This window comes from Phoca vitulina, unplaced genomic scaffold (assembly GCF_004348235.1).
Source record: "Phoca vitulina isolate PV1807 unplaced genomic scaffold, GSC_HSeal_1.0 scaffold7, whole genome shotgun sequence".
In the NCBI taxonomy this organism is placed as follows: Eukaryota; Metazoa; Chordata; class Mammalia; order Carnivora; family Phocidae; genus Phoca; species Phoca vitulina.
The window spans coordinates 31,993,528-32,021,477 of NW_022589710.1; the positions used below are offsets into that span (position 1 = coordinate 31,993,528).

The following is a 27,950-nucleotide window of genomic DNA, read 5'->3' on the forward strand; positions in this document are numbered from 1 at the left end:
AACGTTCCTCCTACAACCTTTAGACTGTATCCCATGATTTTTTTAAAGCTCCAAATAGTATTTGGCATCTGGTGTGCTTGGGAAATGAAACCAGACGTGAGGAATGTGAGAGGGGAGAGAGATGACCAAGGAAAGAAGCAAAGCAGTTTTTTTTTCTTTTCACATTCTTCTTGATAAGAGAATTTGGGTTAATGTTATCTGTTGTTGAAAACAAAAGTGCATGTCAGGGCCCTTTGGAAAATTGCAAAATGTGGGGCAAGCAGCAGCTCTGAAAACAATAGGTATGGCAGTTAAAATGGAGGGTTCCCCAACCATTCTCTTTAAAGTGGCTCTGAGGGCATACATTTTTTTTTTTTTTTTTGCTTGTTCCTCTTTTTATGTCTGTGACATTGTTTTAGAAAGTCCAGAGACCATTTACAATGCAGAAACAATGACATATTTTAGTATTGAAATTATAATTGGAGAATTAAATGTGAACTGTCTTGATTAAAAAAAAATAGAAGTGGGTCATGGTATACATGGTCCCCCACCACAGTTGGCAAGTACATGCAGAAACTCTCAACTGTCTAACCAAGTTGGTGACTGGTGGGAACTCACAGTCTCTCCTTGTCTCCCTTCCGGCAGGATCTAAGTTGTTTCCCTGGAACCACTTTGGTTAGAGGAGAACCTTGATAACTTAGCCAGTGAGCGTATCCCTCAGTCTGGACAGACATCTTATCAATGTGTGGCAAAAGTCCCTGATGAAGCAATTAGAAAGATGTATGCGTCTTTTTTTGTCAACATGATTTCCAAGTTTACGCCATACATTAGGTACCAATATTGTGTTGCTTTGTGGGAAACAAACCTTACGTATCCCATATGTGTTCTGACTTCGCATTATCAAAAAAAAGTGTTAAGGAGGGTTTTCTCGGAGACTGTGAGTTCTCCAATGTTTTATATCATCACGATCATCATATCTATATTCCCGAAAATTTGGCCCTCATTTTTTGACTGTTACCACATTGAGAGTCTTGTTTGTTTTGTTAAAGAGCAGTACAAATGACTCTGACTTCGAGCTAGGCCGCAGATGGATTAAATTTCTTATTCTTTGCTAAGCAAAATGCACCTGCTCCAGAATCTTAAGTAGCTTTTTAATTGCTTCCTTGTGCACGGCATAGCAATAGTCATCTGTAATGTTATAGATGGATTGCATTTTGGATGTCCCAGAAGTGACTTCTTCCCCTCTGCGATGGTGCCAGAAGCTGAGATTAGAAGATATGTTCTGGTTGAGGGCCCAGCTGTCATGGTGGAATTAGTCCTTTCCCTCAGGCTGATCTGATTTAAAAGGGGCCAAGATGTGGAAGCATAGGCCCCAGGTTTCAGTAACAGCATTCCCTCTTGATTGGACAGAGTTAGCAACTTAGCTGCTCCCTGAATGTCCTCACTAGGCCGTGATCTCCCTGAATCTGTGAATTTTCTTCGTCTTTGTCTCCAGCACCTAATACTGTGTCTGGCTTACTAAGGTTCAGCTGTGATAGCTGAGGAAGTGAATACTTTCTTGGGCAAAGTGTTTATTGAGTGTAAGGAATGGGAAAAGATTCTATCAGTGGGTCTGTTTCCCATAGAGCTTACTTTTGAGGGTGGGTGGAAAAACCAGGCACCAGCTAGTTCAGCCAGAAAGAAGCTCCTTGCTCAAGGGAAGCTGCAGATACCCGGAGGATGAAGTCTGTGAGGCTCCTGTCAGCATCAGAAAGCTTGACAAGTGGCTAAGGAGCACTTGGCGGTATGATTGACTTTACATGTCTTGGCATTTCTGAAAAACAGATCTGCAGGCAACTGTGGGAAGCACACCCAGTCACACAACCCTGAAGTTCAGACACGAGACCATCTGTTCACTTAGGCATTTATGTCTTTGCATTCAACAAACATTTATAGAGAATATACCATGTGCCAGGGACTGAATGAAACCTAGTCCCTTGTCTTCAGGATCTCATAGTCCAGTGGGGAAAACAGACAAGAATTTAAAAAAAATCTAGACAACCAAAAAACACTCAACTATGTATATGGTGCTTGGGCTGTGAAAAGAAATGTGTGACCATTTCTGGGAAACCTAAGGCCCATTAAAATAGTAGTATTTGAGTGGGTCTTGAATGGTGAGTGGAAGATGGTTAGGTACAGAAGGAAAAGAGCACTCTAAGCTGAGGGAGCTATGGATGTGTGGGCTCAGAAGTGTGACTCCTGTCAAGGTATGATTTCTATACATACACAGGTGTGTGGGGGGCATGTGAGTGGGCAGTGTTCATGATATTGGAAGGCAAGGGTAGAAAATAAAGTAGGCAAGGGCTAGGCCATGGAGGGTCTTATGGTCCATGCCAGAAGCTGGACTGTATCCAGGAGACACTGCAGAGCTGAGTGACACAGTCAGATTTATGATGTGCTGAGAATAAATCCCAGACTCCTCCCTCCGGTGGACAAGGCCCTGGGGTCTGGGCTCCTACCCTCTCCAGCTTTTTCTCTCTTAATACTGCCATTACTCATTATGCCCCCGCCACACTGGTCTTCCTCCCCTGACTCAGAGGTGCCAAGTTCCCCACTTGCTCTGGGCTTCTGCATACACTCCTTCTGCCTGGAGTCCTCTTCCCCCAACACTTTGCAGGGCTAGTTCCATTTATCCATTAGGTCTCAGCTTAAATGCCCTCTCTTTGGAAAGGCTGTCCATGATCAGTATTAAACAGTATTGAAACAGTATTAAAACAGTATTAAACAGTATTAAACAGTATTGAAAGTCGCTGTCTCCACCACCACCACCAGCATCCTACCATTTTCTTTCACTTTTTTCTTGTATCCCCTGTAACACTAATTAAAATTAATATAGTTTAGTTTACTTGTTTTTTTTCCATGCCTTTTCCCAAACAAACAATTTTTCTAAAACTCCCTGAAGGGTACATCATCTCATTTTTGTCCCTCTTTTCTTAGTGCTTAGCACAGTGTTTGGCACATAATCAGTACTAAACAAGCTTTTTTTTAGAAACAGTTTATTAGCACTGGGTGTTATATGCAAACAATGAATCATGGAACACTACATCAAAAACTAATGATATACTGTGTGGTGACTAACATAACATTAAAAAAAATAAGAAATAAAATAAAAACAGTTTATTTATTTATTTTTAGTAATCTCTAACACCCAGTGTGGGGCTCAAATTTACAACCCCAAGGTCAAGAGTCTCATGCTCTTCGATTGAGCCAGCTAGGCACCCCAGGACTCAACAAACTTTTGAGTTAATGAATTAAATGATGAATATGATGAACTAGGGCAATTGTTGATGACTTGCAGCCCATGGGCCTTCTTGGGCACACCACCTATTTTTGTATGGTCTATAAAACAAATTAAAAAAAAATATTTTGTGACATGAGAAAGTTATATGAAATTCAAATTTCAGGGCACCTGGGTGTCTCAGTCGTTAGGCATCTGCCTTCGGCTCAGGTCATGATCCTAGGGTCCTGGCGGGGTTCCCTGCTCACCTGGGAGCCTGCTTCTCTCCTACTCCCCCTGCTTGTGTTCCCTCTCTCACTGTCTCTCTCTCTGTCAAATAGATAAATAAAATCTTAAAAAAAAAAAAATTCAAATTTCAGTGTCTACAATAAAGTTTTATTGGCACATAAGCATGCCCATTTTTTACAGATGCCTGTGGTTGCTTTCATAATAAAATGGCAGGGTTAACTAGTTGTGATAGAGGCTTAAGGGTCCACAAAGCCTAAAATATTTACTATTTGGCCCTTTACAGAAAAGGTTTGTCAACCCCTAGACTAGGGAATCATGGGCCAAGGAGAAGAATTGAAGAACTCTTGTAGTCATTTTGGTGAGAGATAAGGGGAGGCTGAACCAAGGTCATGGCCTGGAGGTTGGAGAGGGTGGGGATTGGATTCCAGTTGGATTAAGCATGCAGGTTCCCTGACCTCTGTCAAGCTTCCCTGCCCCATTCCCAACCAGGCTTCTCCAATCAACATCTCCTGATGTTTCCCAGCAAAGCAAGTCTCTAACTTCTCTCTTCCTAACTGCCCCACTCCCTCCCAAGTCCCTCCTTAGGTCCAACATGTGAAATGAGGATGATGGAATGAAGTGATGGGTGTGAATATGCTTAGTAAAATCACATACACACACAGGCAGCTGTTGGGATTACTTTCGCATTTGTGATGTGCTAGAGCAGTTAAGGAGGGTCGGCCAAAAGTGTCTACTGCCACTGAGGGGTCATGGGATGATTATTTTGCTTCCATTTTGGTCTGTATCTGGCAGACTAGGCTCTGAACAGCAGAATTCCAAATAATGTGTATTAAAAATGGCAGCCTGTTGGAAATCTCAACGCTTTGCCATCATCTACAGTTTAAAGATGGGTTTAATGGAGGACCTTGTATTTGGGGTTACACAGAAGAGCCAGCATAAAAACTTGGCCTTCCCACCTCGTGCCTTTGTTTGCACTGTTCCAAAATGCTCTGCTTTCCATAATCTATCAAAGCTCCACTCATCCATCAGATACCATTCCCAGATTCTTCCCAGTGGACTTTATGCTTGATTACATAGCACTGACTGGTATGATGTGCCATATGACCTTTGTTACAACTATTTGGTGCACTACTTTCTCACTGGATTATATGCTCCTAGTGACCCATTTCACTGATGTATCTTTAGGTGCTTATAGTGCCTGGTATATAATAGGTATTAACACACATTTGCCAAAGGAATCCCAGGTACTGCGTATTGCCTCCTATAGCCTTGCACAAGTACACTCTAGGCCAGGAGGTGTATGCTTCAACAGATTGGGATATTGGATGTCTCAGCCAAGTCTTTATTCCAGAGCCGGTTGGATCATCACGTAGGGCTACGTGAGGGACACGCTGCTCTTAACATTTCCCTCCCCTTCCCATTCTAATTGCCAGCTTCCTGAGACCACTATCCCTTAAGTGAGCAGGATCTTGACTCTAGAAGTGTTTGCAAATCCTAGTTATTTATGAGAACTTTTACTGGAGTTTGTATCATTGTATGAGATTGTTTTTAAAAAGCCATATGGCATCATGTTGTACACATCATTCATTCTTTGATTTGCTTTTTTCACTTGACAGTATAACTTGGGAATTTTCCCAAGGCAGTACATATAATTGTAATCTTAAACTATATAATCATTAAAAATCTAATTTTGTGGTAGAAATTCAAATTCAAAAGTGTACAAAATGAAAAGGAATAGTTCTCCAGTCCCCTATTTTTATTTTACAGACTACTGCTATTATTAGCCTTTTCTTATATATATTCATAAGTACGTATATACATTCTTTAAAACATAATCTTGTAGTATATATATCATACAGCATCTTGAACATGTTTCCATATCTACATGTACAGATGCCTTGTTTTTAAATGAGTACACAGTGTTCTATTATGTGAATATACTATAACTATGTCCTTATTGGTGAACTCATTTGATCTTTTCTGTTTGAAAATCTCTGATTCTTCTAGTTCATGTGAAGTCACTCTTCCTTTGTTATGAATTTAAATTATTCAACATGATAAACAGTAACTGAGTGCCTCCTTCCTTCCTGGCACTGTGCAGGGCATGAGTTCCAACAATTTGCTTGATGTACAGTTCCTTCCCTTGACTTGGAGTTAATCATGGTCTAACAGGAACGTACTCTCTTGAGGAACTTAGAATGTGATATGAGCTGGAACGAATAGATATGCCTCAGCATACGTATCATTAATTCTACTTTGGGAAGGTAGAAAAGAAGAAATTGATATCAAACTTTAAAGGGTAAGAAATCCTAGATTCCTAGGGGTGAGGAAGAGAAGGTCATTCTAGCAGGAAAGTTAAAGAGCAAGACGGATTGGCAAGAAAGAGCATGTGATAGGCAAAGAATGGCCAGTAGCCCAGTGCGATTGGGGGCATATGCTGTGTCATGCAGGGGTAGGGTTGTACTGTTTGCTCAGCAGTTGGTCACAGGAAACATTCAACAAGTGAATAGAAGGATGTGCTCTTTGCCCAGCTGGACTCCAAATCCACTTGGGGTTGTCCTCTCTGTGCCCTGCAGGGCCATATCAACCATCTCCAGTGAAGAGGTCTCTGCTTGAATTGGTCTGACTTAAAAAACAAAACAAACAAAAACAACAAAAAAACTTACCCATTTTTTTCTTCCTTAACCATGTCCTGTCTTCTTTTTTGCAGAGTTTAGTCACTTCAAGAAATAGAACAGAATTCAGCCATGGCCCCAAGGAAGAGAGGTGGACGGGGGATCTCGTTCATCTTCTGCTGTTTCCGAAATAATGATCACCCAGAAATCACCTATCGGCTGCGAAACGATAGCAACTTTGCGCTTCAGACCATGGAGCCAGCATTACCCATGCCCCCTGTGGAGGAGCTGGATGTCATGTTCAGTGAACTTGTGGTGAGTCCCCAACTTCTTTCCTGGCAGTGGTTGAGAGCCAGGAGGGGGGAGAGATGTGCATGGTTTGGTTTGGTTAGCCATGGGCTTGGCCCTTTTTCAGTGAAATGACCCCTTTATATTGGCACCCCAACTGTGAGCACTGAGCCTCCGGAGGAAGAGAAAGAAGAGGGTAGCATTACCACATTGAAGGGCTTTGCTTTAAGTGGAGGGATTTAGACCCTTAGGTCTTCAAATATGTGGCAGAACTGCATCCTAAGTTGCTCTTTCTATTCTTCCCCATTCCAGTCTGAGTCTATATTGTGTGCATAAATAATTCCCTCATCTGCTTCACACCTTCTACAATTCCCTAATGCTTTCTCCACCCCTACTCTCAATGTATAGTATTAATGTCTTTTTAAAAATTAGTCATACTCCTCCTCCTGTCCTCGATCCTTTGATGAAGGACATTATTACGTAAGTACAGTATAATTATTTATCCTAATGATAGGATTGCAATAATAGCTGTTGTGGGAAACTTTTTATAGATCCTATCATATTTTAGAATCCACTATACTGAAGTGAGAGATGTATCTGGTGTAGGACCCATGCATCAAAAGATGTAAGTGCTTTCTTTAGCTTAGCTTTTCAGGCACTTCTGAAGTAATGTTTCTTTCCATTCTATGTTTTTGGGGATATTATGGCACAGTTTAAAGGGTAGTGGCATGGGAATTAGGAAGATGTTGGTTCGAATTACTGTTCCAACTTTATTATCTGTGTAAGTATGGAAAAAGCCTATAAGCCTGTTTTCTGGAAAGTGAGAAAAAAATAATGCCTCCTCCTAGTTTGATGTAGTGTCTAAGAAGAATTTACATAGTGACCTCTGAAACAAATAATGCAATATATGTTAAGAAAGAAAAAAAGAAGAAGAAGAATGTAGCAGGAGGGGAAGAATGAAGGGGGGGAAATCGGAGGGGGAGAAGAACCATGAGAGACGATGGACTCTGAAAAACAAACTGGGGGTTCTAGAGGGGAGGGGGTTGGGAGGATGGGTTAGCCTGGTGATGGGTATTGAGGAGGGCACGTTCTGCATGGAGCACTGGGTGTTATGCACAAACAATGAATCATGGAACACTATATCTAAAACTAATGATGTAATGTATGGGGATTAACATAACAATAAAAAAAATTTAAAAAAAAAAAAAAGAATTTACATAGTGGGAATGGCCCAATGCCTGACCCTCATTAGGTGCTCAATAAATGTTACATGAGTACTCTATCCTCCCTTTATCACCACTGGCATTTTGTAATGGAGTTAGTTCTAATCGGACCAGTTATATCTGTTCAACAGATACTAGAAAGTACTATCATTTTGCATGACTCTTAGGTCAAGAAAGTAACATAGGTTTTGTTACTGCCCTCCAGGGGTAATATCTGAACTGATCAGATCAGTCCAGCTCTTCTAGACCAGAATTTACCTATAAGCTTATCATATGAGATAAGCCAATATGAGAGGGTACTATGAAGCTGATGTTTGAGTTCTGGTCTCCTGAGTGGATTAACGGGCCTGTTACCAACCAAAATTGGTTGGGAAAAGGAAGAGATGGCTCTTGGCAGCATGTTTGTATTTTATGATGTTGATGAATATTTTCAGTGTTTAAGAAATCTCTCTCCTCGGGCACCTGGGTGGCTCAGTCGTTAAGTGTCTGCCTTCGGCTCAGGTCATGATCCCAGGGTCCTGGGATCGAGCCCTGCATCGGGCCCCCTGCTCAGTGGGAAGCCTGCTTCTCCCTCTCCCACCCCCCACCCCCCCACCCCTGCTTGTGTTCCCTGTCTTGCTGTGTCTCTCTCTGTGAAATAAATAAATAAAATCTTAAAAAAAAAAAAAAAAGAAATCTCTCTCCTCTCCCACCTCTGCATGCAGAGACTCTGTTCTAGGTGTTAATCGGGAGGTTCAAAATGGAAAACTAGAACCTGCTCCTAAACAGCTGATAGTTTCAGTAGCAAAAGGGGACTGATACAGGTATAACACCACTAAAGGAAGAAGCACAACCTACCTCTGCATAGATTGTGTATAGATGTGTTGTGAGGTGTAGGACATGGTGATGAGGAGGGAAGTCACAGAAGACTTTCTGGAGGAGGTGAGCTGTGAGGAGCGATTGAAAGTGAGAAGAGAAGTGGAGGGGGTCTGTGTTAATGGCTGTCTCAGTCATCTTCAGGTAATTCATCCTGTGATAGCAAAACCTCAGTGGTTACGTATGGCAGTGGCTTAGCACTTGTTAATGCTGCATGTCTAGCTGTGATTCTGTTCCTCACCATCTTCCATCCAAGACCCAAGCCTGGTGGAAGAGGAAGGAGAGACATGGTAAAATGCTCGCAGGCTCTAAGCTCATGCTTGGAAATGATACATGTCACTTCTGCCCACATTTCTTTGGCCATTGAAAATCACATGGTCACTCCTGAGTTCACAGAGTAAGGATGGATCATTCTTCTGTAGAGGTTGGCACTGCAAATTGCATGGACAGCCCTGAGGTCACTGGGGGGATGGGGGGTGGAGGACACATAATCCTTTTCCAGGGAGAGGCAGTGAATCATCTACCATGATGGCTATCAAGAAGGGCAATAATGATGTATTCACGGGCTTGGTTTTATTTCCCGCTTAAAAGTATTTTAAAACCAAAAGTCAGCCTAAAGAGATAGATGTCGCTGATAGATGAAGGCCTTCGTGGTGGTAACGGAGCTGGCGGGCAGAGCTAGTACCCTCAAAGCACCCACATCCACTGTCTTTTCAATTGTATTCTATCAGACTCAAAATGAGACCTAAGCCAGAGCCCGTGTGGTGGCAGCTCCATGTACATCTTGAAGACAGCTCATTGTTCTGTATTCATAAGGGAGAAAATTCCACTCTCTGCCTTATTGATGTCTTTATTCTGTGTGAAAATTGCCTACAGCTGTTAGCTGTTAAAAAGCCAATGCCAAACCAGAACTTTAAGCTGAAACCGTTGGAAAACAAATTATGTTGAGGTTTGTATCTGTCCTGGTGAGTGACGGATGGATTTCTGTCTACTCCTGACTTTAGGGACTTAGACCACAAATCCATCCAATGGCCAGGGGTGTCCTGGGGCAAGAGAGGTGGGTTCAAAGCCACTGGAAACTTCTGCCCTGGGTTCTCTTGAGTGTTCACAGAAGCACTTCTGCCTCTGCCCATGCACAGGAAAGGGAGGCCACGTGGGGAAGGGGGTACCGCATGGCCTGTGGGGTTGGACCACTCTGCAACCTGTGGTGGCTTCCTTTAAGATGGTTTCTGTTGGAATTTAAGTTTATTGCCTTGCCTATAAAATGGGGATAGTACCATATCTCAGATAGGGTTGGTGTAAAGAAGATAATGTCTTTTAAAAGGCTGGCTTCTATTAGGTGCTTTACACCTCACATCCTAGTGCAGTGAGAGGGATGGAAAGTAATTCAGGTGTTTCCTGGGCACAGCACCCTAAGCAGATATGCCAGGTTTTTCCTTTTCTTGAAAGCTAATCTGCCTGCTGTGAGTGAGCCAATGTGGGTCCTAACTTGCAGGGCATTTTACCTCTGTATCTGCTGGAAAGCATCTCATCACAGCCGGTTGTTGTAAGCTGGTTTCCTTTGCCTCTTCTGATGACGCAGTCATTTAATGTTTTTAAAAGTGGTACTGAATAGGTTGCTTGCAGAATTGCTTACTGCAACCTTATCATCTCATAAATAAAGCAAAGCTGAATGGGAGGTCAGCCATGGGAATCTGTAAAGAAGGTGAGCTGCGAGGAGCACCTGCTACAGGCGGCGGAGGCAGACTCATTCCAATTTCAGGATGTAGTGGTTCCTGGGGGTCCCAGTCCAAAAGCCTGCTTATCTTTTTTTTTTTTTTTTTAAATAACAGCTTTATTGAGATCTAATTTACAGACTATATAATTCACCTATTTTTAGCATATAACTCAGTGGCTGTTAGTATATTCATGAAGTTGTGCAACAATTACCGCAATAAATTTTAGAACATTTTCATGACATCCAGAAGCAACTCCCTTATCTATTAACTGTCACTTCTCATTTCTCCCCAACTCAACCATCCCCTGGCTACCTCCAATCTACTTCTGTTTCTGTGAATTTGCCTATTCTGGGCATTTCATGAAATGGAATCATATGATATGTGGTTCTTTGTGACTGGCTTCTTTCACTTAGCATAATCTTTTCAGTTTATCCATGTTGTAGTATATATCAGCACTTCATTTCCTTTTGTGGTTGGATAATACTCCACTGTATGGACATACCACATTTTGTTTATCCATTCATCGTTGATGGACATTTTGGTTGTTGCCAGTCTTTAGCTATTATGAATAATGCTACTGTAAACTACATTCACATACAAGTTTTTGCATGGAAATGTATTTTCAGTTCTCATGGATATAGACCTAAGAGTGGAATTTCTGGGCCATATGGTAGCATAATGCTTAACTTTTGAGGAACTGGCTACACCATTTTACATTCCCACCTGCAGTATGTAAGGGTTCCAGTTTGACCCCATCTTTGCCAACACTTGTTATTACTTCCTACAGATTGACCTGCTGTTTTTAAAGCTATTCTATATCTCCTGGAGAACTGAGGACACGTAACTTGGAAATTTTTTAAACTAATTAATTAATTTATTTATTTTTGTGAGTTGTCGAATAGAAATAGTCTCTACGCTAACAATTTTTAACTGATTTGGTATATTTAAAAAATACTCAGTTGAGAGCTTTTGTAATCTCTGCTATGTATTTTATGCCTTTTAGGCATTGATCCTTTTTTTCCTGTCTTACCTCCCCCACCTTCTCGCCCCACTTTTTCTGCTTTGTCCTTTGCTTCAGCCACAAATTGTGAGCATAACCAACCTAAGACTCAGTACGGTTCCCATAAAATAAGATTATCTATGGTCTTTCTACAGGCTTTTAAAGGTCTTAGATTTTTTTTTTTTTCCCCAACCTATTTGAAGACTCCTAGGCATTATAACTCTGTAAGTGGTCCTTATTCAGAATAAGTAACTTGTTCATCTCAATGTTAGCAAATAGAAGATTTCCTTTAGGATGAACAGAAAAATGTGTCATTAATTGACTGGTCAGTTCTTTTGGGGTGTATGCGCGTGATAAGTGCCTGCTCTATGCCCCAAGATAACTAGTGAGCAAAGCAGCAATGATGCTTCATGAATTTGTGGGACTGAAGGTCTAGTGGGGGAAACAGGCAACTAAACATGTAATCTTATCCAGAGTGCCCAAGGATTATAAGGGGCTCCTCCCCAGTATATATTGTTGGGGAAGAATGTTCAGTTCCCTTTTTTCATGAGGAGGGAGTCCCACTCACAGGTTCCACATGTATAACCCTAGCTCTCTTATCCAGAAACTCCTAGCTTCTCTTTCAGCTCCTCTTGGGGATATGCATAGTTGAGTCCCTCTCTCTTCCTCAATTTCTCTCTAAATCAGCCTGCTTTTAGGAAAACACATTTTGTGGCCCTTGGTGCTATAAATTGCCTAGGAGTAAGCCCCCTTGGGGAGTTCTGCAGTTGTCCAGCTGGCAGTAAGTGTCTAATTCAGCATTGAAATCTCAGCAAGGCCACTTGTCCGCAGGTGCAAGTTGGGTTCTCCAACTCCACTTTAATGCGTAAAAAAGAAGGTATTTGATTTCCATTCTTGCTTGGCTCCTTAACTTAGCTGTTGGTTAATTCCAAACTTTCTATTTGCTGACACCTACCCCCAAACCCCACAGATTCCTAAACTAGTGTGGAAGGGTCTTGGAAGGCTTTGTGGAGGAAGTTTCATTTAATGTAAGACATGAAAATCAAGTAGGAATATCCAGGCAAGGAGAAGAGAGGAATGTTACAGACTGTGAAAACAACATGTGTAGGGGGCTGGGAGGTGAGAGAAAGCACGGAAGGCTCAAGGAACAGAAAGCTCAGTGTAGATGGAACATGAAATAGGAGGCTGGGAGGACTGAGGTTTCTGAGAAGAGGTTCTGGAAAAGGGGATGGGGATGATTGTATTATTGATTTAGTTATATAAGATTCTTATTTGAATGAGAGGAAGGTATCTTTGCTTTCTTACAGTTTTCTCAGCGAACTAAATATATAAAAGTACAGCAGAATATTTTGCTGTCTGATTACATATACAAAAATAACCATTGCTCTTTGAAGTCTCTGTAAAGTGTTGATAAGTTTAGCAAAAGGTGTCCTGTCTTGTTGAATAGATTCTGTTTTCATTTGAGTCCAGTTGTTGAGGTGAGATGCTTTCTCGCTGCCATGTATACCTCCTCAGGGTACTTTAATTTTGAAATGAAAAGGAAAGAGAGAATTATGAGGAGCCCCCTTTTGCTCTTCCACCCAATGCATAGACTCCTGCATACACCAGAAATTGGTGGGCTAAGGGTTACCTACAGAATATTCCACAGTCACAGTGATGCTGGAGTTGGTGTCTCCTGACGGGTTCCCTCAGCTCTCTTGTCTTGTGAAACATGCAGATGTTCAACTGCTTTACCTGGCTGAAATTTTAGGTGAGAAACCAGGTTTAAGATAAACCTGGTTATGGTTTTGAAGTGTTTTGCACCAAATCTCCATTCTTCTAGTACACGCATTGTTTTAATGTATTTGGAATCAGTTTCATAGATTTATTAGAGGAAAGCTTTCATTTCTACTACAGTACATCACTATGAATTTATGACTAGTTGGAAATATGCATCATGGACCCGACCTTACCTAAATCTGAAATGTGACCAATTACATTTTACACTTTTCTGGTTAATCTGTCTTCTTTTGAATTCACTGCTCAGTCTTCATTTATTTGGCCAATGGGTCTAATGTTTTAAGATAATATACTAGAGTACTGTGCCTTGCAAGAAATGTAAACTATTTTAAAGAAACTTACTAAAAAATTCATTATTGATCACAAAACTACCATTTATACTATTGAGGATTGTCAGTGAAAATTAAATCTCAATGGGGAACGTGGTGATGCTGGATACCATAGGTTGATGGGAAGATTTGTATACTCATAATTAATCACTAGACGTCAGTTTTATTATTAGTTACTGGGGACATTAGTAGCCAGCATAGAATTTGAGAAATGAAGATAGCAGGGATGAGAGAATTTAGTTGACTTATCAGAGTCAGATGAATTCACAGTCAAGGTAAACTGTGCCAAGTGAATTCACTTGGGAATCTACATCAGTAAACTTTTCATTTTTCAATATATTCTGAAGTCACTTTGGTATGAAAGGAGCTACAGGAATCCAAATTTGTCTTACAGATTTACCGGTGCACAAATTTTGTTCTTTTCCTAGCTATGTGAATTTCTACCCATCTTCTCAGGCTGCCAACATAATTTCATTTATTACTAGGACTATCTTAAGCTCTTTTTAATAAAAATTCTTCCATTATCACTAGAATTGATGACAAGTTTCAACACTTTTTATCTCTTTGTTTTTAAACTCGCCTTTCACACTAAGGCCATGACTAAGAATAGAAAGTTTCTCATAGGAGCTATTCAGTTCCCTGTCTCCAAGAAAAGATGCAAAAATTGGGTAGCAAGAACATTTAATTTTAACCTGATTGAAGGAAAAAAAAAAAACTGGTTGTAAGGAATCTAGTTTTAATCTATTGTTTCTTAGAGTGTAAAGGATTGCTCTCAGTAATTAAGCAGAGAAAATCAGACTATATAAAGACTTCAAAGAAATGTTAGAATAGTCTCAAAGTGTTCAGTTGTCTGGAAGCCAAAAATCAGAATCCAGTGAAAAATTAATATTAAAATTGTTCTATTTCCATGAGGTTAAAATTCTTTTCATTTGATAAACCTATAAAGGTCAAAGAGAAAATTCTGTTTAGCTAAAGGACATGATTAGTTGACAATGAAGAAAAAAATATATATATTGAATAGGTCTTCCCCTGACTCTGTGGCATTTTTGGATACATCAACTTGATGAGTTTATAGAAAAATGTTTAGAACAGTATGAAAATATGCAATACATCACAGAGGGAAGTGGGAAAGTAGTTATGGGCTTAAATGTATTCAGTGCTAAAATTCCTATGTAGCAGATGTGAACTGCTGCCAATACACGGTCAGTTTACAGGTCACAAAAAAATGATCCCAAACCCAGAACTTTATAAACAAATTATTTTGGCCCCGAGAACAGCTGATGATTTGTGATACAGGGTGATGTTAGTATAGGTGGTTTTGCTTGCTTATATCTGTTGTACTTCCGAATAGAACATTACATTACTTCTCAGAATCAAAGTAGGGTTGGCAGTAGATCTTCATCCCAAAGGACAGTCTACGTTTCTTTGTACTGGTTGGAGGCCCTGTCTGCTTAAAGACAGTAAGATGGTCAGCATGGCTTCTTAAGTTCCCTTCTTGTCTTCTGATTTACTAAACAAATCCAGTAAAGCTTAAGGTGAAACCACAAAACCATTTTATTCCTTCTAGTACTAAATTTATATTTTATCTTGCCAAGATCATTCCAAATGTCCTTTCCTATAGGCTATTAAGTATAGATTTTTTACTGCATGTTAGATACTTAAATCAATACACTTATTTCTGGGTGCTTCTTAATTTAGATTTACAGGGACTGAAATGGGAGGGGGAGTGTGGAAAGATGGAGGAAAGAAACACGAAAACTTTTTTTCTTTTAATACAAATAGCTGCAAAACCATCTCTGAACTAATGATGTTAGAAAATGATTAGGAGTCCCCTTGGCCTTGATGAATTTCATTACTATGAATTCTAAAGAGACTGAGCAGTATATACCTACTTACCTGATTATTTAACTTAATCCTCAGGCTACCATGTGCAGATTACACAAAGTCAACATACTGTATTGACTTGCCAACTCTCTACATGTAGTCTCCATATAAATCAATACAGGTTTTAAAAGACTGGGAAAATAATTTCATCTCCATAAGTCATGTGGTTTAGTAAGCTTTCCAGTATAAATTTGAAAATGTGTTTCAGTAATGGCTAGAACAATCTGGTAGTTTGTATAAATAACTGCACATGAGAATATATATCGATGCATTGGAATTCGTCTAAACATCATTTGCTCACATAAAACGTATGTCACATGGCCTGTGGGAGGTAAATGCCCAATATGTGGGTAGTGTATTTCAGTTTTAACTGTCCTCAATTTTATCCACTGTACTTGGAATCCTCCCCTCTCCCACCTTCAATTCCCAGATTTACTCAGGAATTTCAGACTGTTTCTTGATGTGTGTTACAGGAGCTCAGTACCAGTTACATCTTTTAGTTATGATTTTTTGGCTTATGGATAAAGAACCATATCTCTGTATATTTGGAAAATAAGATCCTTAAAAATGTAGCAATTTTTTCCCTCTTGTCCAATTTTAAATGAATCCACTGGAAACATCCTACAGCTGCTGTTTATTTCATTACACAATGGAATATTTAAGAACTAAATTAAACCAAATGACTGAAAGCTTATTTAGAATGTATATATAGGTTGTTTTCAGGAAAGATGGGTATTTCTTGGATGTAGAAGAAAAAGTCAAGTCCTTTGCCATCTTTTAAACAATCAGATGGTTTGAGTTTATTCCCATATGGACACTCATTATGTTAAATCCATCTATGGATAGACACCTTTGCATTTTCAGAGAGCAGAATGACACACAGGCATTGTAATCTGGGTTTTCATCCTGAGGAACCCCAGGGCCCAGAGTAGGGCGTGGCCCAGACTGGGTGCTCAGTAAATGCTTGTGGCCTGGATGAGTAACTAATTACTAAAGGTTAATACTTGAGATGCTCAGTAACTATTTGAATGCATGCATGCGTGCATCTGTGCATGAATTCATGACTGCTGAATCCTCCAGCGGTTGGGTATATATTCTGAATTATTCTCAAAGTAGAAGTGATGGATTTGGGCTGATCCTTGCACCCTTCCTGTCCCCCATCCACTGTTACCATTCTCTTTAGTCCTACTCTTCATAGGGGAGCACCAAAGTATCTAGCATCAAGGGTAGCAGCTTGAGAGGATAAGGTTGATAAGGTTTAAGAATTATTTTCTGTCCAGTCTCTCTGCCGTAAGTGACATGATAAATAGCTGCAATGTGGGAAGAGACCTATTGTGCTAAATATTTTTTGACCCAAATAAAACTTAAGTGTTGGCTGAGCTGCCAAAAAGTCTCTGAAGAGCTTGCTGAGCAGGTGTGGGAAGGGCCTGGGCTGGGGAGAGCACCACAGGTGTCATTCAGGGAAGGGGAACTCGGTTTCACAGTTGCCCCCAGGGCCTTTGGGTGCCTTTCTATGTCTATCACTCTACCCTGGTTCTTTGTCCCAGGAGACAAAGTCCTTCCATTCATTCAGTTAGGGAAACACTGCTTAGAAATTCTCTCAGTTAAGCCTTGTCACCACCAGAAGTTGTACCAGATTATAGATGTAAAAACTGGATATTTAGGTGGCTGGATGGATATTGGGAGATAATTTTAACATATACTTAGAATAGAATTATTTATTTTAGATTCCTGGAACACTGCTGGTGATGCGTACTAATTAAAAGTTAAAGTTGCTCTAATGAGTTCTGGTTGAAATAACACAAGCTAAATAAGAAGCCTACAGGTTTAGCAGCAGATTTTGTCTAGCAAACTGGTTATAGTTTGCATTGCCTACTATTAAAGGAAGGGAAATAGTATAAAACACTTAACCATTGGTAGTAAGAAACTAAAAATTATTTCTATTAGTCAGCCTTTGCTTGTGGGATCTCACTTCTTATTTTTATATATCGAATGGAAAACATGTCTGTCAGACAGAGAACATGACTGGGTATAGGTGGTGGTGAGTCATACTGTGGTATTTCGCGTAGTGACTAAGAATGTTGGCAGAAATCTTACCGGCTGAAAACCTTCAAGGTTTGTTCTCTTGTGTGTACACATCCATTTTGGGATTTAAAGCACTCTGTTGTTTTCCACTTATGTTTTTCCTGACTGGTTAGGAGCAGGTAATAAGTCACTGAATGTACTTCTATTTAAACTGACAAATATGGAATCTCACTTTCAGATTTCAAACCACTGCTATGAAAGTAAAGGACTGTTTCTCAAGGTCACTGTGGTTAAATTTTAAGAGCTGCATTGGCAGTCCGTGACTTATGGATGTGATGGTCACTTGCTGTGGTAGGGATGGATGTTCATAAATTTGATGAAATGTCTCAGCCTAATAGTACATTTTCTCTCTACGTTTGTAAAACTGTAATTTGGCCTTTTCTCCCATGACATTGTACTTATCACTATGTTATATGACTTAAGGCCTAGTCACTTGTGCCCCCGAGCGTCTGACTTATTTCTGGTAGTGTTGAGTTATGGGATGAAAGGAGAGGGTTAATGACAGAGAGGGTTAAATCCAGAAACAGCTAATGTAGGGTGTATGTTAAGTGAACCTGAGGATTGCTGAGGATTTCCTGTGGGGAAATCTTTGGTGGGTGGGGCTAGGGTGGGTGAATTGGGTCTCCATGCTGTGGGCAAATACCTGAAGTATGTAATTTGAAGGAGAAAAGTTAGCTTTGTCTGAGTAATAATAATGGTTAGAAATTCCGTGAGGTCTGTACATTGAGTCAGATGGCTCGTTACCTGGTCAAGACCACTAAAAAGCAAAAACAAAAACACACAAAACAGTAAGTTGGTTGACAGGGTGACCCCTGGGACCTATCTTAGCTTCTTGTCTCCTCATTTTTTTTTAATTCCCCCCCCACCGGCATTAATTGCATGTCCTATTACCTCTGCGTGAATCTGTATTAGTATGTATGTAAAGAGTTAGCTTAACTCATTAGAAATAGAAATCCAGAATTCCTTTGTTAAAGATTTCTCTTGTTAATCTGGAAACTTACTTGTTGGCTCACTGAAATCTATTGATTTGGTGGATTTTCAAAGAATAAATGCTTTCAGTACTGTGTTGGAAGTTTTATAAATAACTCCCTATTTCAGTTTAGCTAAATCTCTAAAAAGAGCTCTTTCAACTCATTTAAGACCCTTATTGTATATTTTTTCAAAATTCCTTCCCTTGCTTTATCTAGCAAATCAATCCATTTCCTTAGATTTATTTGTACTGTGCCAATTGTTTTATGATTTATATAGATTTCTTTATAGCGCTGCCTGCTTACTGTGCAGTGTAGGACCAGTGAGATTTCTTTGTACAGAACCTTTCAGAAGTGGGTCTTAATAATATGCTTTGTTTGTGATGAAGCCTAGAACTTTAGTTCCCACAGCTGGGCTTCGCTCAAAGGTCCTTTTTTCTTAATAGAAAATATATAATTTATACCGTTTTTCAAGATACTGTATCTCAAATATAGATTTTATGAACATATTAAAAGTAATTAATATTTTCTCTAAGAAAAGCCTATATAGGCTTTTGTTTGCTGGTTTTAGTTTTCAAGAAGCTTGAGCTCTGAGGGGAAGAGGAATGATGCTTGGTGTGATTGTTTCTCCTTTTTATCACTGGCTAAATTATTTTCCTTCAATTAACTTAAAACTCTGTCCAACACAAAAATAATATGAAAGAAAATTCTGTGGGCACTGAAAGGAGCTGGGCCATCCAAGTCTAGGGTGTAGGAGTAGGAACTAAATTTGTTCTGCTTGTCTTGGCATTAATTGACAATCCCCAAAATAATATCTGACTTAGCCTGACTGTAAAATAACAAAACAAAACAAAACAAAAAGTAAGGTGATCTAGAAGCCTCCAGGATGCCTCCTGGGATTGGGCTAATTACATTTGTTAATCTTCGCAGAAAACTTGCTTATTAATTCACAAAGGCACGGAGGAGCCAACAGTTTTCTATAGCGCCCCCAGTAGGGAAAAATGAAAACCAAAACACTGAAAAGGTTTTAATGTATCATTAAATTTAACTTATCACTTTAATATTAAGGGACCTTAGGGGAAATACTATCTCTTGGTCTAAATGGAATGCATATTAATAGAGTCTATATAATTTTCAAGGAAAGGATATTTCATATAAGTGATCTTTGGTTGGTTTCAAACAAAAGTTGTGTCTGAAATTGTAACAGTTCCCAGAGCAAACTACTTATCCTAAAGGGGACCACATTTTTCCTTTTCTTTACATTTTTTTTTTTTCCCCAGTCAGGCTCTCTTCTAAGCCAACTCCTGGGTTTATCTAATGTTCAATCAGAAATTTCTTTCCTCGTGGATCACCACATCAAAAACCAATGATGTATGGTGACTAACATAACATAATAAAATTAAAAAAAAAAAAAGGAATTTCTTTCCTTGTGGTTTACTCAAGGTTGTTTTTCTCTACTCTGAATTTTTTCTTTTCCTTGGGGGTCCCACAACCAAGCTTGATTCTTTTTCTTTAGCAGCCTATTGAGATGTAATTTATGTGCTATAGAATCCACCTATGGTGAGTGTACAGTTCAGTGAATTTAGTAAATGTATGCAGCTGTGCAGGATGGCCACAGTCCTGCTCCAGAACATCTCCGTCACCCTGCCCATTTGCAGTCAGCCCTGCCTGCCTCCAGCCCCAGACAACCACCAGTCTGCTTTCTGCCCCACAGATGTACTTTTTCTAAAAAACCTCATGTAAAGAGATACTGAGATCTAGTGATCCTGCCTTGTTTTCCATGATTGCTTTTTCCAATATTTGAATTAAGTATCAAAATAAAAAATCTCTGTAATCTGGGGGAAAAAAGAGGTGGGGGACAGCATGTGAAAAGTTTCAGAAGTGGGCAACTTGTGACCAGAAGTGCTAAAGGGTGGCTGGTGGCTAAGCGGTGGTGGCCGTGACGGTGGTCGCGGCAGAAGAGGAGAAGGGACAAGTCAGCATATCGCAAAGGGCCTCCATCTACCTGTTGAGGAATTTTGGACTTTATCCTGAAAAGAAAGGGAACCACTGAAGCTTTCTATCATCTTGTCTTCCTAACTAGATTCTTAAATTCCATGAAATCAAGGTCTGTTATTCATCTTTGTATTCTTTTGTCTGGCCAGGGTCCTGGAATGGGTAGGACAGCGAGTAAGTGTTGATTGATCTCTAAGGCTGTGATAGTCTCTTAAGAGTCTTGCATGCTTGATTCAGCCATATTATTAAAATGGAATGAGTCAGAGCAGAGATACTTTTGGAATGGAGGGGTGGGGGTCTTATTACACTCTGGGCCTTGTGCCGAGGCACTCCCAGCCATTATCTAATTCAATCTATGTCATTCTTCCTCAGAATCTGCCAGTGACCTCTGGTTGCTCTTAAGAGAAAGACCAAAGTTCATAGTATCCTTCAAAGCTACTGTTCACTCACTGCCTGTTGTGCTTTTTACCTATTTAGTTCCTATTCATCTCTCAGCTTTCGCTTTGCTTCCTTGGGGCAGCCTTCATTGCCCTGCCTTTCCCCACAACAGGTGTACTGTCAGAGCTCAGCTTCCTGAGTGATCATATCTTTGTTCATGTGATTGCTGGATTTCCCTTCTTCTCACTCAAGAATATGAGCTCTGTGATACTTTTTTGTCCCTTGCACCTAGCACAATGCCTGGCATTTAATAAATACTCAAAAAAAAAAAATTGGTTGCGTGAATTCGTGAATCCTCGAGAGAACTCTGTCAGATATATATTATCGTTCTCATTTTTCAGGTGAAGAAATTGAAGTCCAGAGGTTAAGTCACTTGTGCAAGGTTGCATAGCCCATGAGAGCCAGACCTGGAACTCAGGACTGGCTGACAACGGCATCCTCCTCTTTCTGCTAATGGACACTCAGTAGGCTGTGAGTGCAGCAGATGGATACATTTTCATACTTGCATCAGTGCCGGGATTTTACCTACCTGCTGAATGACCAACAGAATGGACAACCTGGTGGTTGAGAACGTGGGCTGTGTAAACAGTCTAGACTCCAGTACCTCCTCCACCATTTACTAGCTTTGTTACCTTGAGCAAGCTACTTAATCTTTCTATGATTCGGTTTCCCGGAGGATGGGGTAACAGTACCCATTTTATAGGATTGTTGTGAAAATAAATTAATTCATACAAAACAGTACTACTGAGCACACAGAAAGTACTCAATAGTTGTTAGCTATTACCGTTACCAGTATCCATTATTTCTTCCCCGTTTTCTTTTTCTGTAAATTTCTTAAATTTTATTATTTTTAAAAGATTCATTTATTTGAGGTGGGGGGGAGAGAGAGAGAGAAAGAGAGAGAAAGCATGTGGGGGTGGGAGGGTTGGAAGGGCAGAGGGAAAGAATCTTAAGCAGGCTCCATCTTCAGTGTGGAGGCCATCATGGGGCTCATTTCATGGCCCTGAGATCATGACCTGAGCCAAAATCAAAAATCCGATGTTTAACAGACTGAGCCACCCAGGTACCCCGCCTTCATTTTCTTAGTGTAATTCAAAATTAGATCCAAAGACCCTATAGCAATTTTTAATTTTTTTATTTTATGGAAATTCTCTTCTTGCGTAAAACCATCTGCTTCTAAGTCCTAGTTCAACTGTGGAGGCATTATTCTACTTTTAACAGCAAAATATAGTAATATTAATACTTATTAATCCTCTTCGCTGTGAATTTCTAGGTTTTAGGATTCACCTGTTTCTTTATACCTCTGCTCAGATAGCACAAACACAGTGTTGTAGTGTAGTAAAAGACGCAACATGAGTAGTGCTGTTTTCTCTTACAAATAACAAACCTTTTCCCCAAACTAAGCAGCATATTATCGAGCTGTTTGAATAACTGACCTGACCCCCCCCCCCCCCGCCACCACCACCAAAAAAACCCCCGTAATTGTTGGGAAGTGATTTATGTCACATTACTTTCCTCATTCATCAACAGGTGAGAGCAGGTATGACTTATAGGAAATTAAAAAAGGAAGAAAGTAAGAAAAATAATCACTTCACATATTTAATAGTTGCATGCCAAAATCTTAACATTTTTAGCATGTTCCCTCATAATGGGATTTTCTGTAAATATCTTTCATTCCTTCCCTGATTGTTCATTGTTAAAATTCTTAACTAGTTTCTTGTGGTTAGGGTGTCATAGTGCGTGGGTGTGTGTTTTAGTGACTTAACTGTTTACTTTGCTCTTAAAAGAAAATAGCACCTGATTTATGTCTAAATGACGAGAGAAATAACAATACTGCAGCCACCCAGCTACCCGCCCTGTGCCAAGCATTACCCCATACTTAGTCCATGTTGCTAATCTTCACAATAGCCCTGCAAGTGGAATGATATGCCCATCCTGGAGATGAGGAAGTAGAGGCTTAAGGAGATGAAGAACTTCCCCAGGAAGCTCACACCGTATCAGGCCCTGAGTGGCTGGGCCCTGGAGGTGTAGGTGGTAACAGAATAAGGCAGAAGGGATAACTAGAAGCAAGCCTGGCAAAGTCAGTTGGGGTTTTAAATGGAAGACCTCAAAGGCAAGCTGAGGAATATGTAATTAATTTTGTCGGGGTGTGGAACTAGTGAAGTTTTTTGAACTGGGAGCTCAAAACAGCACAGGAGCTTGATTTTTAAGGCGCTGGTCTTAAAGTGTCCCCGGACCAGCAGCATCAGCAACACTTGGAAACTTTTTAGATACTCAGATTTTCACACTCGCTCCCAGCGGCTCAGTCCTTAAACATAAACACTGGGCGATCAATGATTTAAGGAGTCCTCCAGATGATTCCAAGGTTCTCTCAGGTTTAAGTACCGCTGCTTTAATGAATTCTGGGTGTGCCGTAGGGAGGGTTGGAAAGGCAAGGAGAAGCAGTGGGGAGGCTATTGCCCGGAGCCAATGGAGTGGATACAAGAGCATAAATTTGGGTGGTTTCATTGGGAATCAAAAAAGGAAAAATCGTGAGACCTTTCACGAAAGAAATGACAGGACTTGATGATAAATGGAGGTAGGAGTATGAGGTGTGAAGCCCATGTCTACTAGTGGCAGAATTACAAGTATATACCAAGGGCATTCAGAGGGGGAACGTGTTTATGCTCCTCAGGGATCAAAACCTCATTGTGCCTTAATTTACAGCATCTTTTTATGTGCCTCACACCCACCAGTCTGCACCCTCAACTAGGTAACTTTCCCTCTAGTAATAAAAATGTACTAGACGCTCAATGCCAGTAACACAGACCAGGGATGATTGAGTTATTAAATGCCAAGAGCTTTTCTCCAAACACTTTATATTCATCATCCTATTGTTGTTATTCATTAGTTATGGATGTTTGTAAATTGCCTTCCCTTAGTGTCCAATCTAAGCTGCATTCCACTGTAAAATTAATGTTTCCAGACACTGATCTGAGAGGCTGAGTCTGGGTTCTGGAGTTTGACAGCTGCGGGCTGAAAACCAGCCCCGTCATTACTAGGTGTGTGGTCTGGAGCAAGTTACGTACCCAATCTTCCACCTAAATTTCCCCTAGCTGTATTACAGTAGGCATTGTTACTACAACGAGGACATAAATAATGAGTGGACTCAGGGTTGTTGTGGGAACCGAGACCATGCCTGCACAACGCTTGGTGCGTAAAGCTCTGAATAAATATTAGTGGGATTTATGGCAATGAAGATGTCATGTGCTTGCTCACAACCTTCATTGGCTCTCCTTGGTCAAGAGAAGAAACTCCTTATTCTGACATTTATGACTTCACAACTGGTCACTCCCTACCTCCCAAACCTTTCATGTGACGATTCTTTGCATCATTCCAGTGCTTCCGCTAAGCCGGTCGCTGTCCCCCAAACACACCTCATCTGTTCTCACACCCCCCGCCTTTGGTTCCGTTACTCTCCTCCTCTCATCATGTCCAGGTTCTTCAGGTCCAGCCTGATACCCGGTGTTTGTGGAGCCACCCCCCAGTGAACCGCCATCTGTAATATGAGTGATCCTTCCAAACTCCCGGAGCTTTGATGGCCTTTAATGCTCACCGGGCCCTCTACAGCAGAGCACACTGGCTCGAGTGTTCTGTCTGGGCCCAGCCCGCTTTCCCACACCCTTCGGTAGGTGTAGGGTGAGTCTTGTCGTCCTTGCTGTGCTCGGTACTCAGCCCCATGCCAGAGACATGCTTTCTTAACAGTGGCAACACATACCTTGCCTTCTTGGTCTTTTCCAAGTTCATTGAACTATATGTTGGTGGGTTTTTTTTTTTTCTTTTCCCTAATGATACTGATAATCTCTCCTATAGGAATAACATTTAATCTATGAAATACTAATTATTATTTTTTTCCCCTCAGGATGAACTTGACCTGACAGACAAACACAGGGAAGCCATGTTTGCACTTCCAGCTGAGAAAAAATGGCAAATATACTGTAGCAAGAAAAAGGTAAGAGATTCATTGTGTTTATGGTTAACTGGAAGATGATCACTTTTCATGCCCTTTGCTCTCCCTTTTCACCACTGAAATTCAGACAGCTCTTTGTAACGTACAAACCAGATCACGGCCTTGTTGCTACGTGCAGCGCAGTGCCGACAGCTTGGGTATTGTTTTTATGAACACTTCGTTGGACACCTCCCCATATCCCCCACACCTGTAACCATGATTTGTAATCCTGTGCAACTGAGACCCAAAATGATAGTGGTGTACACAAAAATCAAAGTTTTCCACCTGTTCTTTCCATAAAAGTTGGTATCTCAGTAGATTAGGAGTAGTATTCTGGGGTCTCAATCTTCCTTTCCCATCTCCTAGCAACTTTCCATTTCAGCGACTCTAGGGTGTGGCCTTGTCCTCATGGTCCAAGGTATCTCTCTGGCCATTTCATGTTCTAAACTAAGGATGGAGGAAGGGGGAAGAAGGCAACACACTTCCCCACCTCCCCTCTTAGGGACATGTCCCGGGAATCATCCACCTGAATTCCCCTCCCACCCCACTGTTAGCTACATGGCCCCACCTGCAAGGAAAGCAGTCTTTATTTTTGGTCCTGTTACCTTTGCAGAAGGGAAGAGTGGATATCAGCACTCATGGTGTAGGCATCACCCCATGGGCTGTATCTCCTGCAATCACATTCACTCTGCCACCTTCTAAACCCTGTGGCAAATTTGCAGACTGTGCCCACCCCATTTTTGGAACCAATCAAGTTCATGGCCATCTTTTTCCACTTTTTCTTCTGTTCCAGTAGGAACTTGAATCAAGATGGGGTAAATAGGAAGGGCAGTTTAGCACCGAAGGGAAACGTTACCTGTCCCCAAGGCAGTGGACACTCTAGTTACTCACTGCTGCCCCAAGGAAATAGGAACAAACTGTAGCAATCCGATTTCCTTTTAAGACACAGTATCAGTCAGAGAACCCTCTTCTTATGCGACTAGTGCATTTGCCCACGTGACTGTCTCTCAGCCCCACTGCCTCTTTGCTGCCTTGTTTGGTTGCCGTGCCAGCCTTCCAGGAACATCTCTGCCATATCGAGCCTCCATGTACCCCTTTGCAGCCAGACTTGTGCCTCTCTGGGCGAGCCACCATGGCTTAACTCCTCTTTGTAACTCCAGCATCAGACACATTGAAATAAGTGTATGATGAGCGAACCACTAAGTTGTCATTAGTCTTATACTGAACTGTCAAAAAAAAAAAAAAAAATTGAAAGCACAATTAGTTTTCCACCTGAGCAGTTACAATTGATAAAACTACATGTGGGGTTTGGTTCCGGGGGCCTTTGCTGAGAGACATGTCCAGCTGTAACCTCTCCGTATGGTTTCTGAGCTGCTACCAGATCGGACTAAGTTGTAGTCTTAAGGATTCCTAATCTAGTAGTAACCAGGAAAATGTGTTTGTGAATGACTTTGTCCTCTTTTCTCTTTGTACATGGCTCTCTCTTGTTGAACTCATTGGAATGGCTCAGGAAACAGATGTAATACACTGGGAAAGAATTTTAAAAATAAAAAGGGTTCAGTTCTGAAAGTGATGGAATTGTATGGTCTTGGAAAACAAGGGACCATCTTAAAGACCTAGCCCCTGGTACTGAGAAGGAAAAATCTTCAAGTGCCTGTATGCACATAGGACATTGTCTATTTTGGCTCATCCAAGTGCAGAGTTTTTTCTCAAAATTAGGAAACAATATGAAGTGAGGATTGAGAATATACACTGGAGGAAAGGAAAGGGCAGGGAAATGGGAGCAGCTTACTGAGGGGAAAGTTTTCTTCTTTCCCAGATTTTATTACACCCTTGACAGCAGTTGAAAGTTAATCATGGAAACTACTGCCCCTTAGATTAGAAAAGGCAAACCCTGGAGGATAGTAATGACCTTGGATGTGCAGCTGCTGCTCATTTTTCAATTTCCAGGCCTATCAAATCCCCTTGCAAACCCTGTCTCATGTGCACATGGTGAGGTTGCCTTTTTGTCGGAGGATAGATATGGATGTGGCCCCTGGCCTCAGAATCCCGATGGGCCCTTCCTCCTACTACCTGGCCAGACTGCACAGATCCTTGGAAGTGCAGTTCTCCTGCTCGCTTCATTCCTGCAGCCTGGATTCCTTACGTGACCGCCAAGGCGTGGCTGAGTGGGAAAGCCATTTTAACTCTTTAGGGATTCCCATGGGGTTATACATCTGCCTCACTTTAAAATGGTTGCTAGTTGTTGCTAAATTAAGGATTTTGTTGATTAGAGCTTCTCAAAATGTTAAAACTCTGCTCTGTGTTTGGTCTGAAACTGACCTTTTGGGGCGCTGTAATAAATAGGGAAATAATACAGTGAATACGAGAACAAAAACCTAAGTGTGAAAAGGGCATGATGTTTACCTGTCTTCATATAATGTGATCTCGTAAGGAACAGGTTGCCCGTTCTCAAAATGGAGCCCATGGTGGCCATCTTTATTACGAAGAACAGACTGTTTTCCTTGGACCATATCTTAGGTAGCCTTTTCAAATCAGGCTTGTCACCAGCAAGCCAAACCATATCCATTTCTCAGGCCAAGGGAAAGCTACAGACTCATGGCTTCTTAGATTTTTCCATCTTTCAAGATTAGAACCCAGGGCATTACAGACATTCTCACACATAGTGAAGCCATAGAGTAAGGGCCCATGAAAGCCAACAGAAACAGACCCATGAGTTGGTGAAAAGCAGGCTTTCTGTGTAAAAGTGCACCGCAGTTGTGGAGGCAAACGAGACTGGGAACTGAGGATGGGGCCAGGCCTTCCGCAGCCAAGTGGCTCTTTTCCACCCAATGGTGACTTAAGTCCCAGCAGCGGCTGTCTGCTTATCAAGCTCTGTGCTCGTTTCTCACACTTGCCTCTATCTACGTCTCTAGTTGAAAACCCATTTCCAGAGCCAAAATGAAAGCAGCGAAAGTATTTCTGGGGCTAAAAGAATTGGAAAGAAATTAATTGGAGGCTTGCCTAATTGAGTAATCCGGGGGAGAGTAAGAGATGGATGTTGTGGCCTTGTTGAAAGTCCAAACAAATCTGTAAAAACGACTGGACTGGTTGGTCAGCCATGGTTTGTCCTATGCCGCAGTCCACTGTCAAATGTTTTTTAACTTTCGTGAAAGGACCACAAAAAGGTCCTGTTGGTGGGGCTGGAGGTATTTTCAAATAGGAAATGTTTGTGGTTCTTATCTTTAAAGGTAATTCCCTTTTTAGTTCCAATCACAACATACTCTTTTGTTTAAGTGAGGTTTTTCCCAGTCCCTAGCCA

At 41.0% G+C, this 27,950-nt stretch overlaps 1 protein-coding gene across 3 annotated transcripts in view; it reads left to right on the top strand.

The window, feature by feature from the left end:
* DAAM1 (dishevelled associated activator of morphogenesis 1) overlaps positions 1–27,950 on the top strand; it is a 161,930-nt gene that overhangs the window by 56,073 nt on the left and 77,907 nt on the right. For all 3 annotated transcript variants that reach the window (XM_032405215.1, XM_032405214.1, XM_032405216.1), the window contains 2 exons: positions 6,195–6,414; positions 24,563–24,652. In XM_032405215.1, coding sequence (XP_032261106.1) covers positions 6,232–6,414; positions 24,563–24,652 — 273 coding nt within the window. In that variant the 5' untranslated portion in view covers positions 6,195–6,231. The remainder of the gene's footprint in view (positions 1–6,194; positions 6,415–24,562; positions 24,653–27,950) is intronic.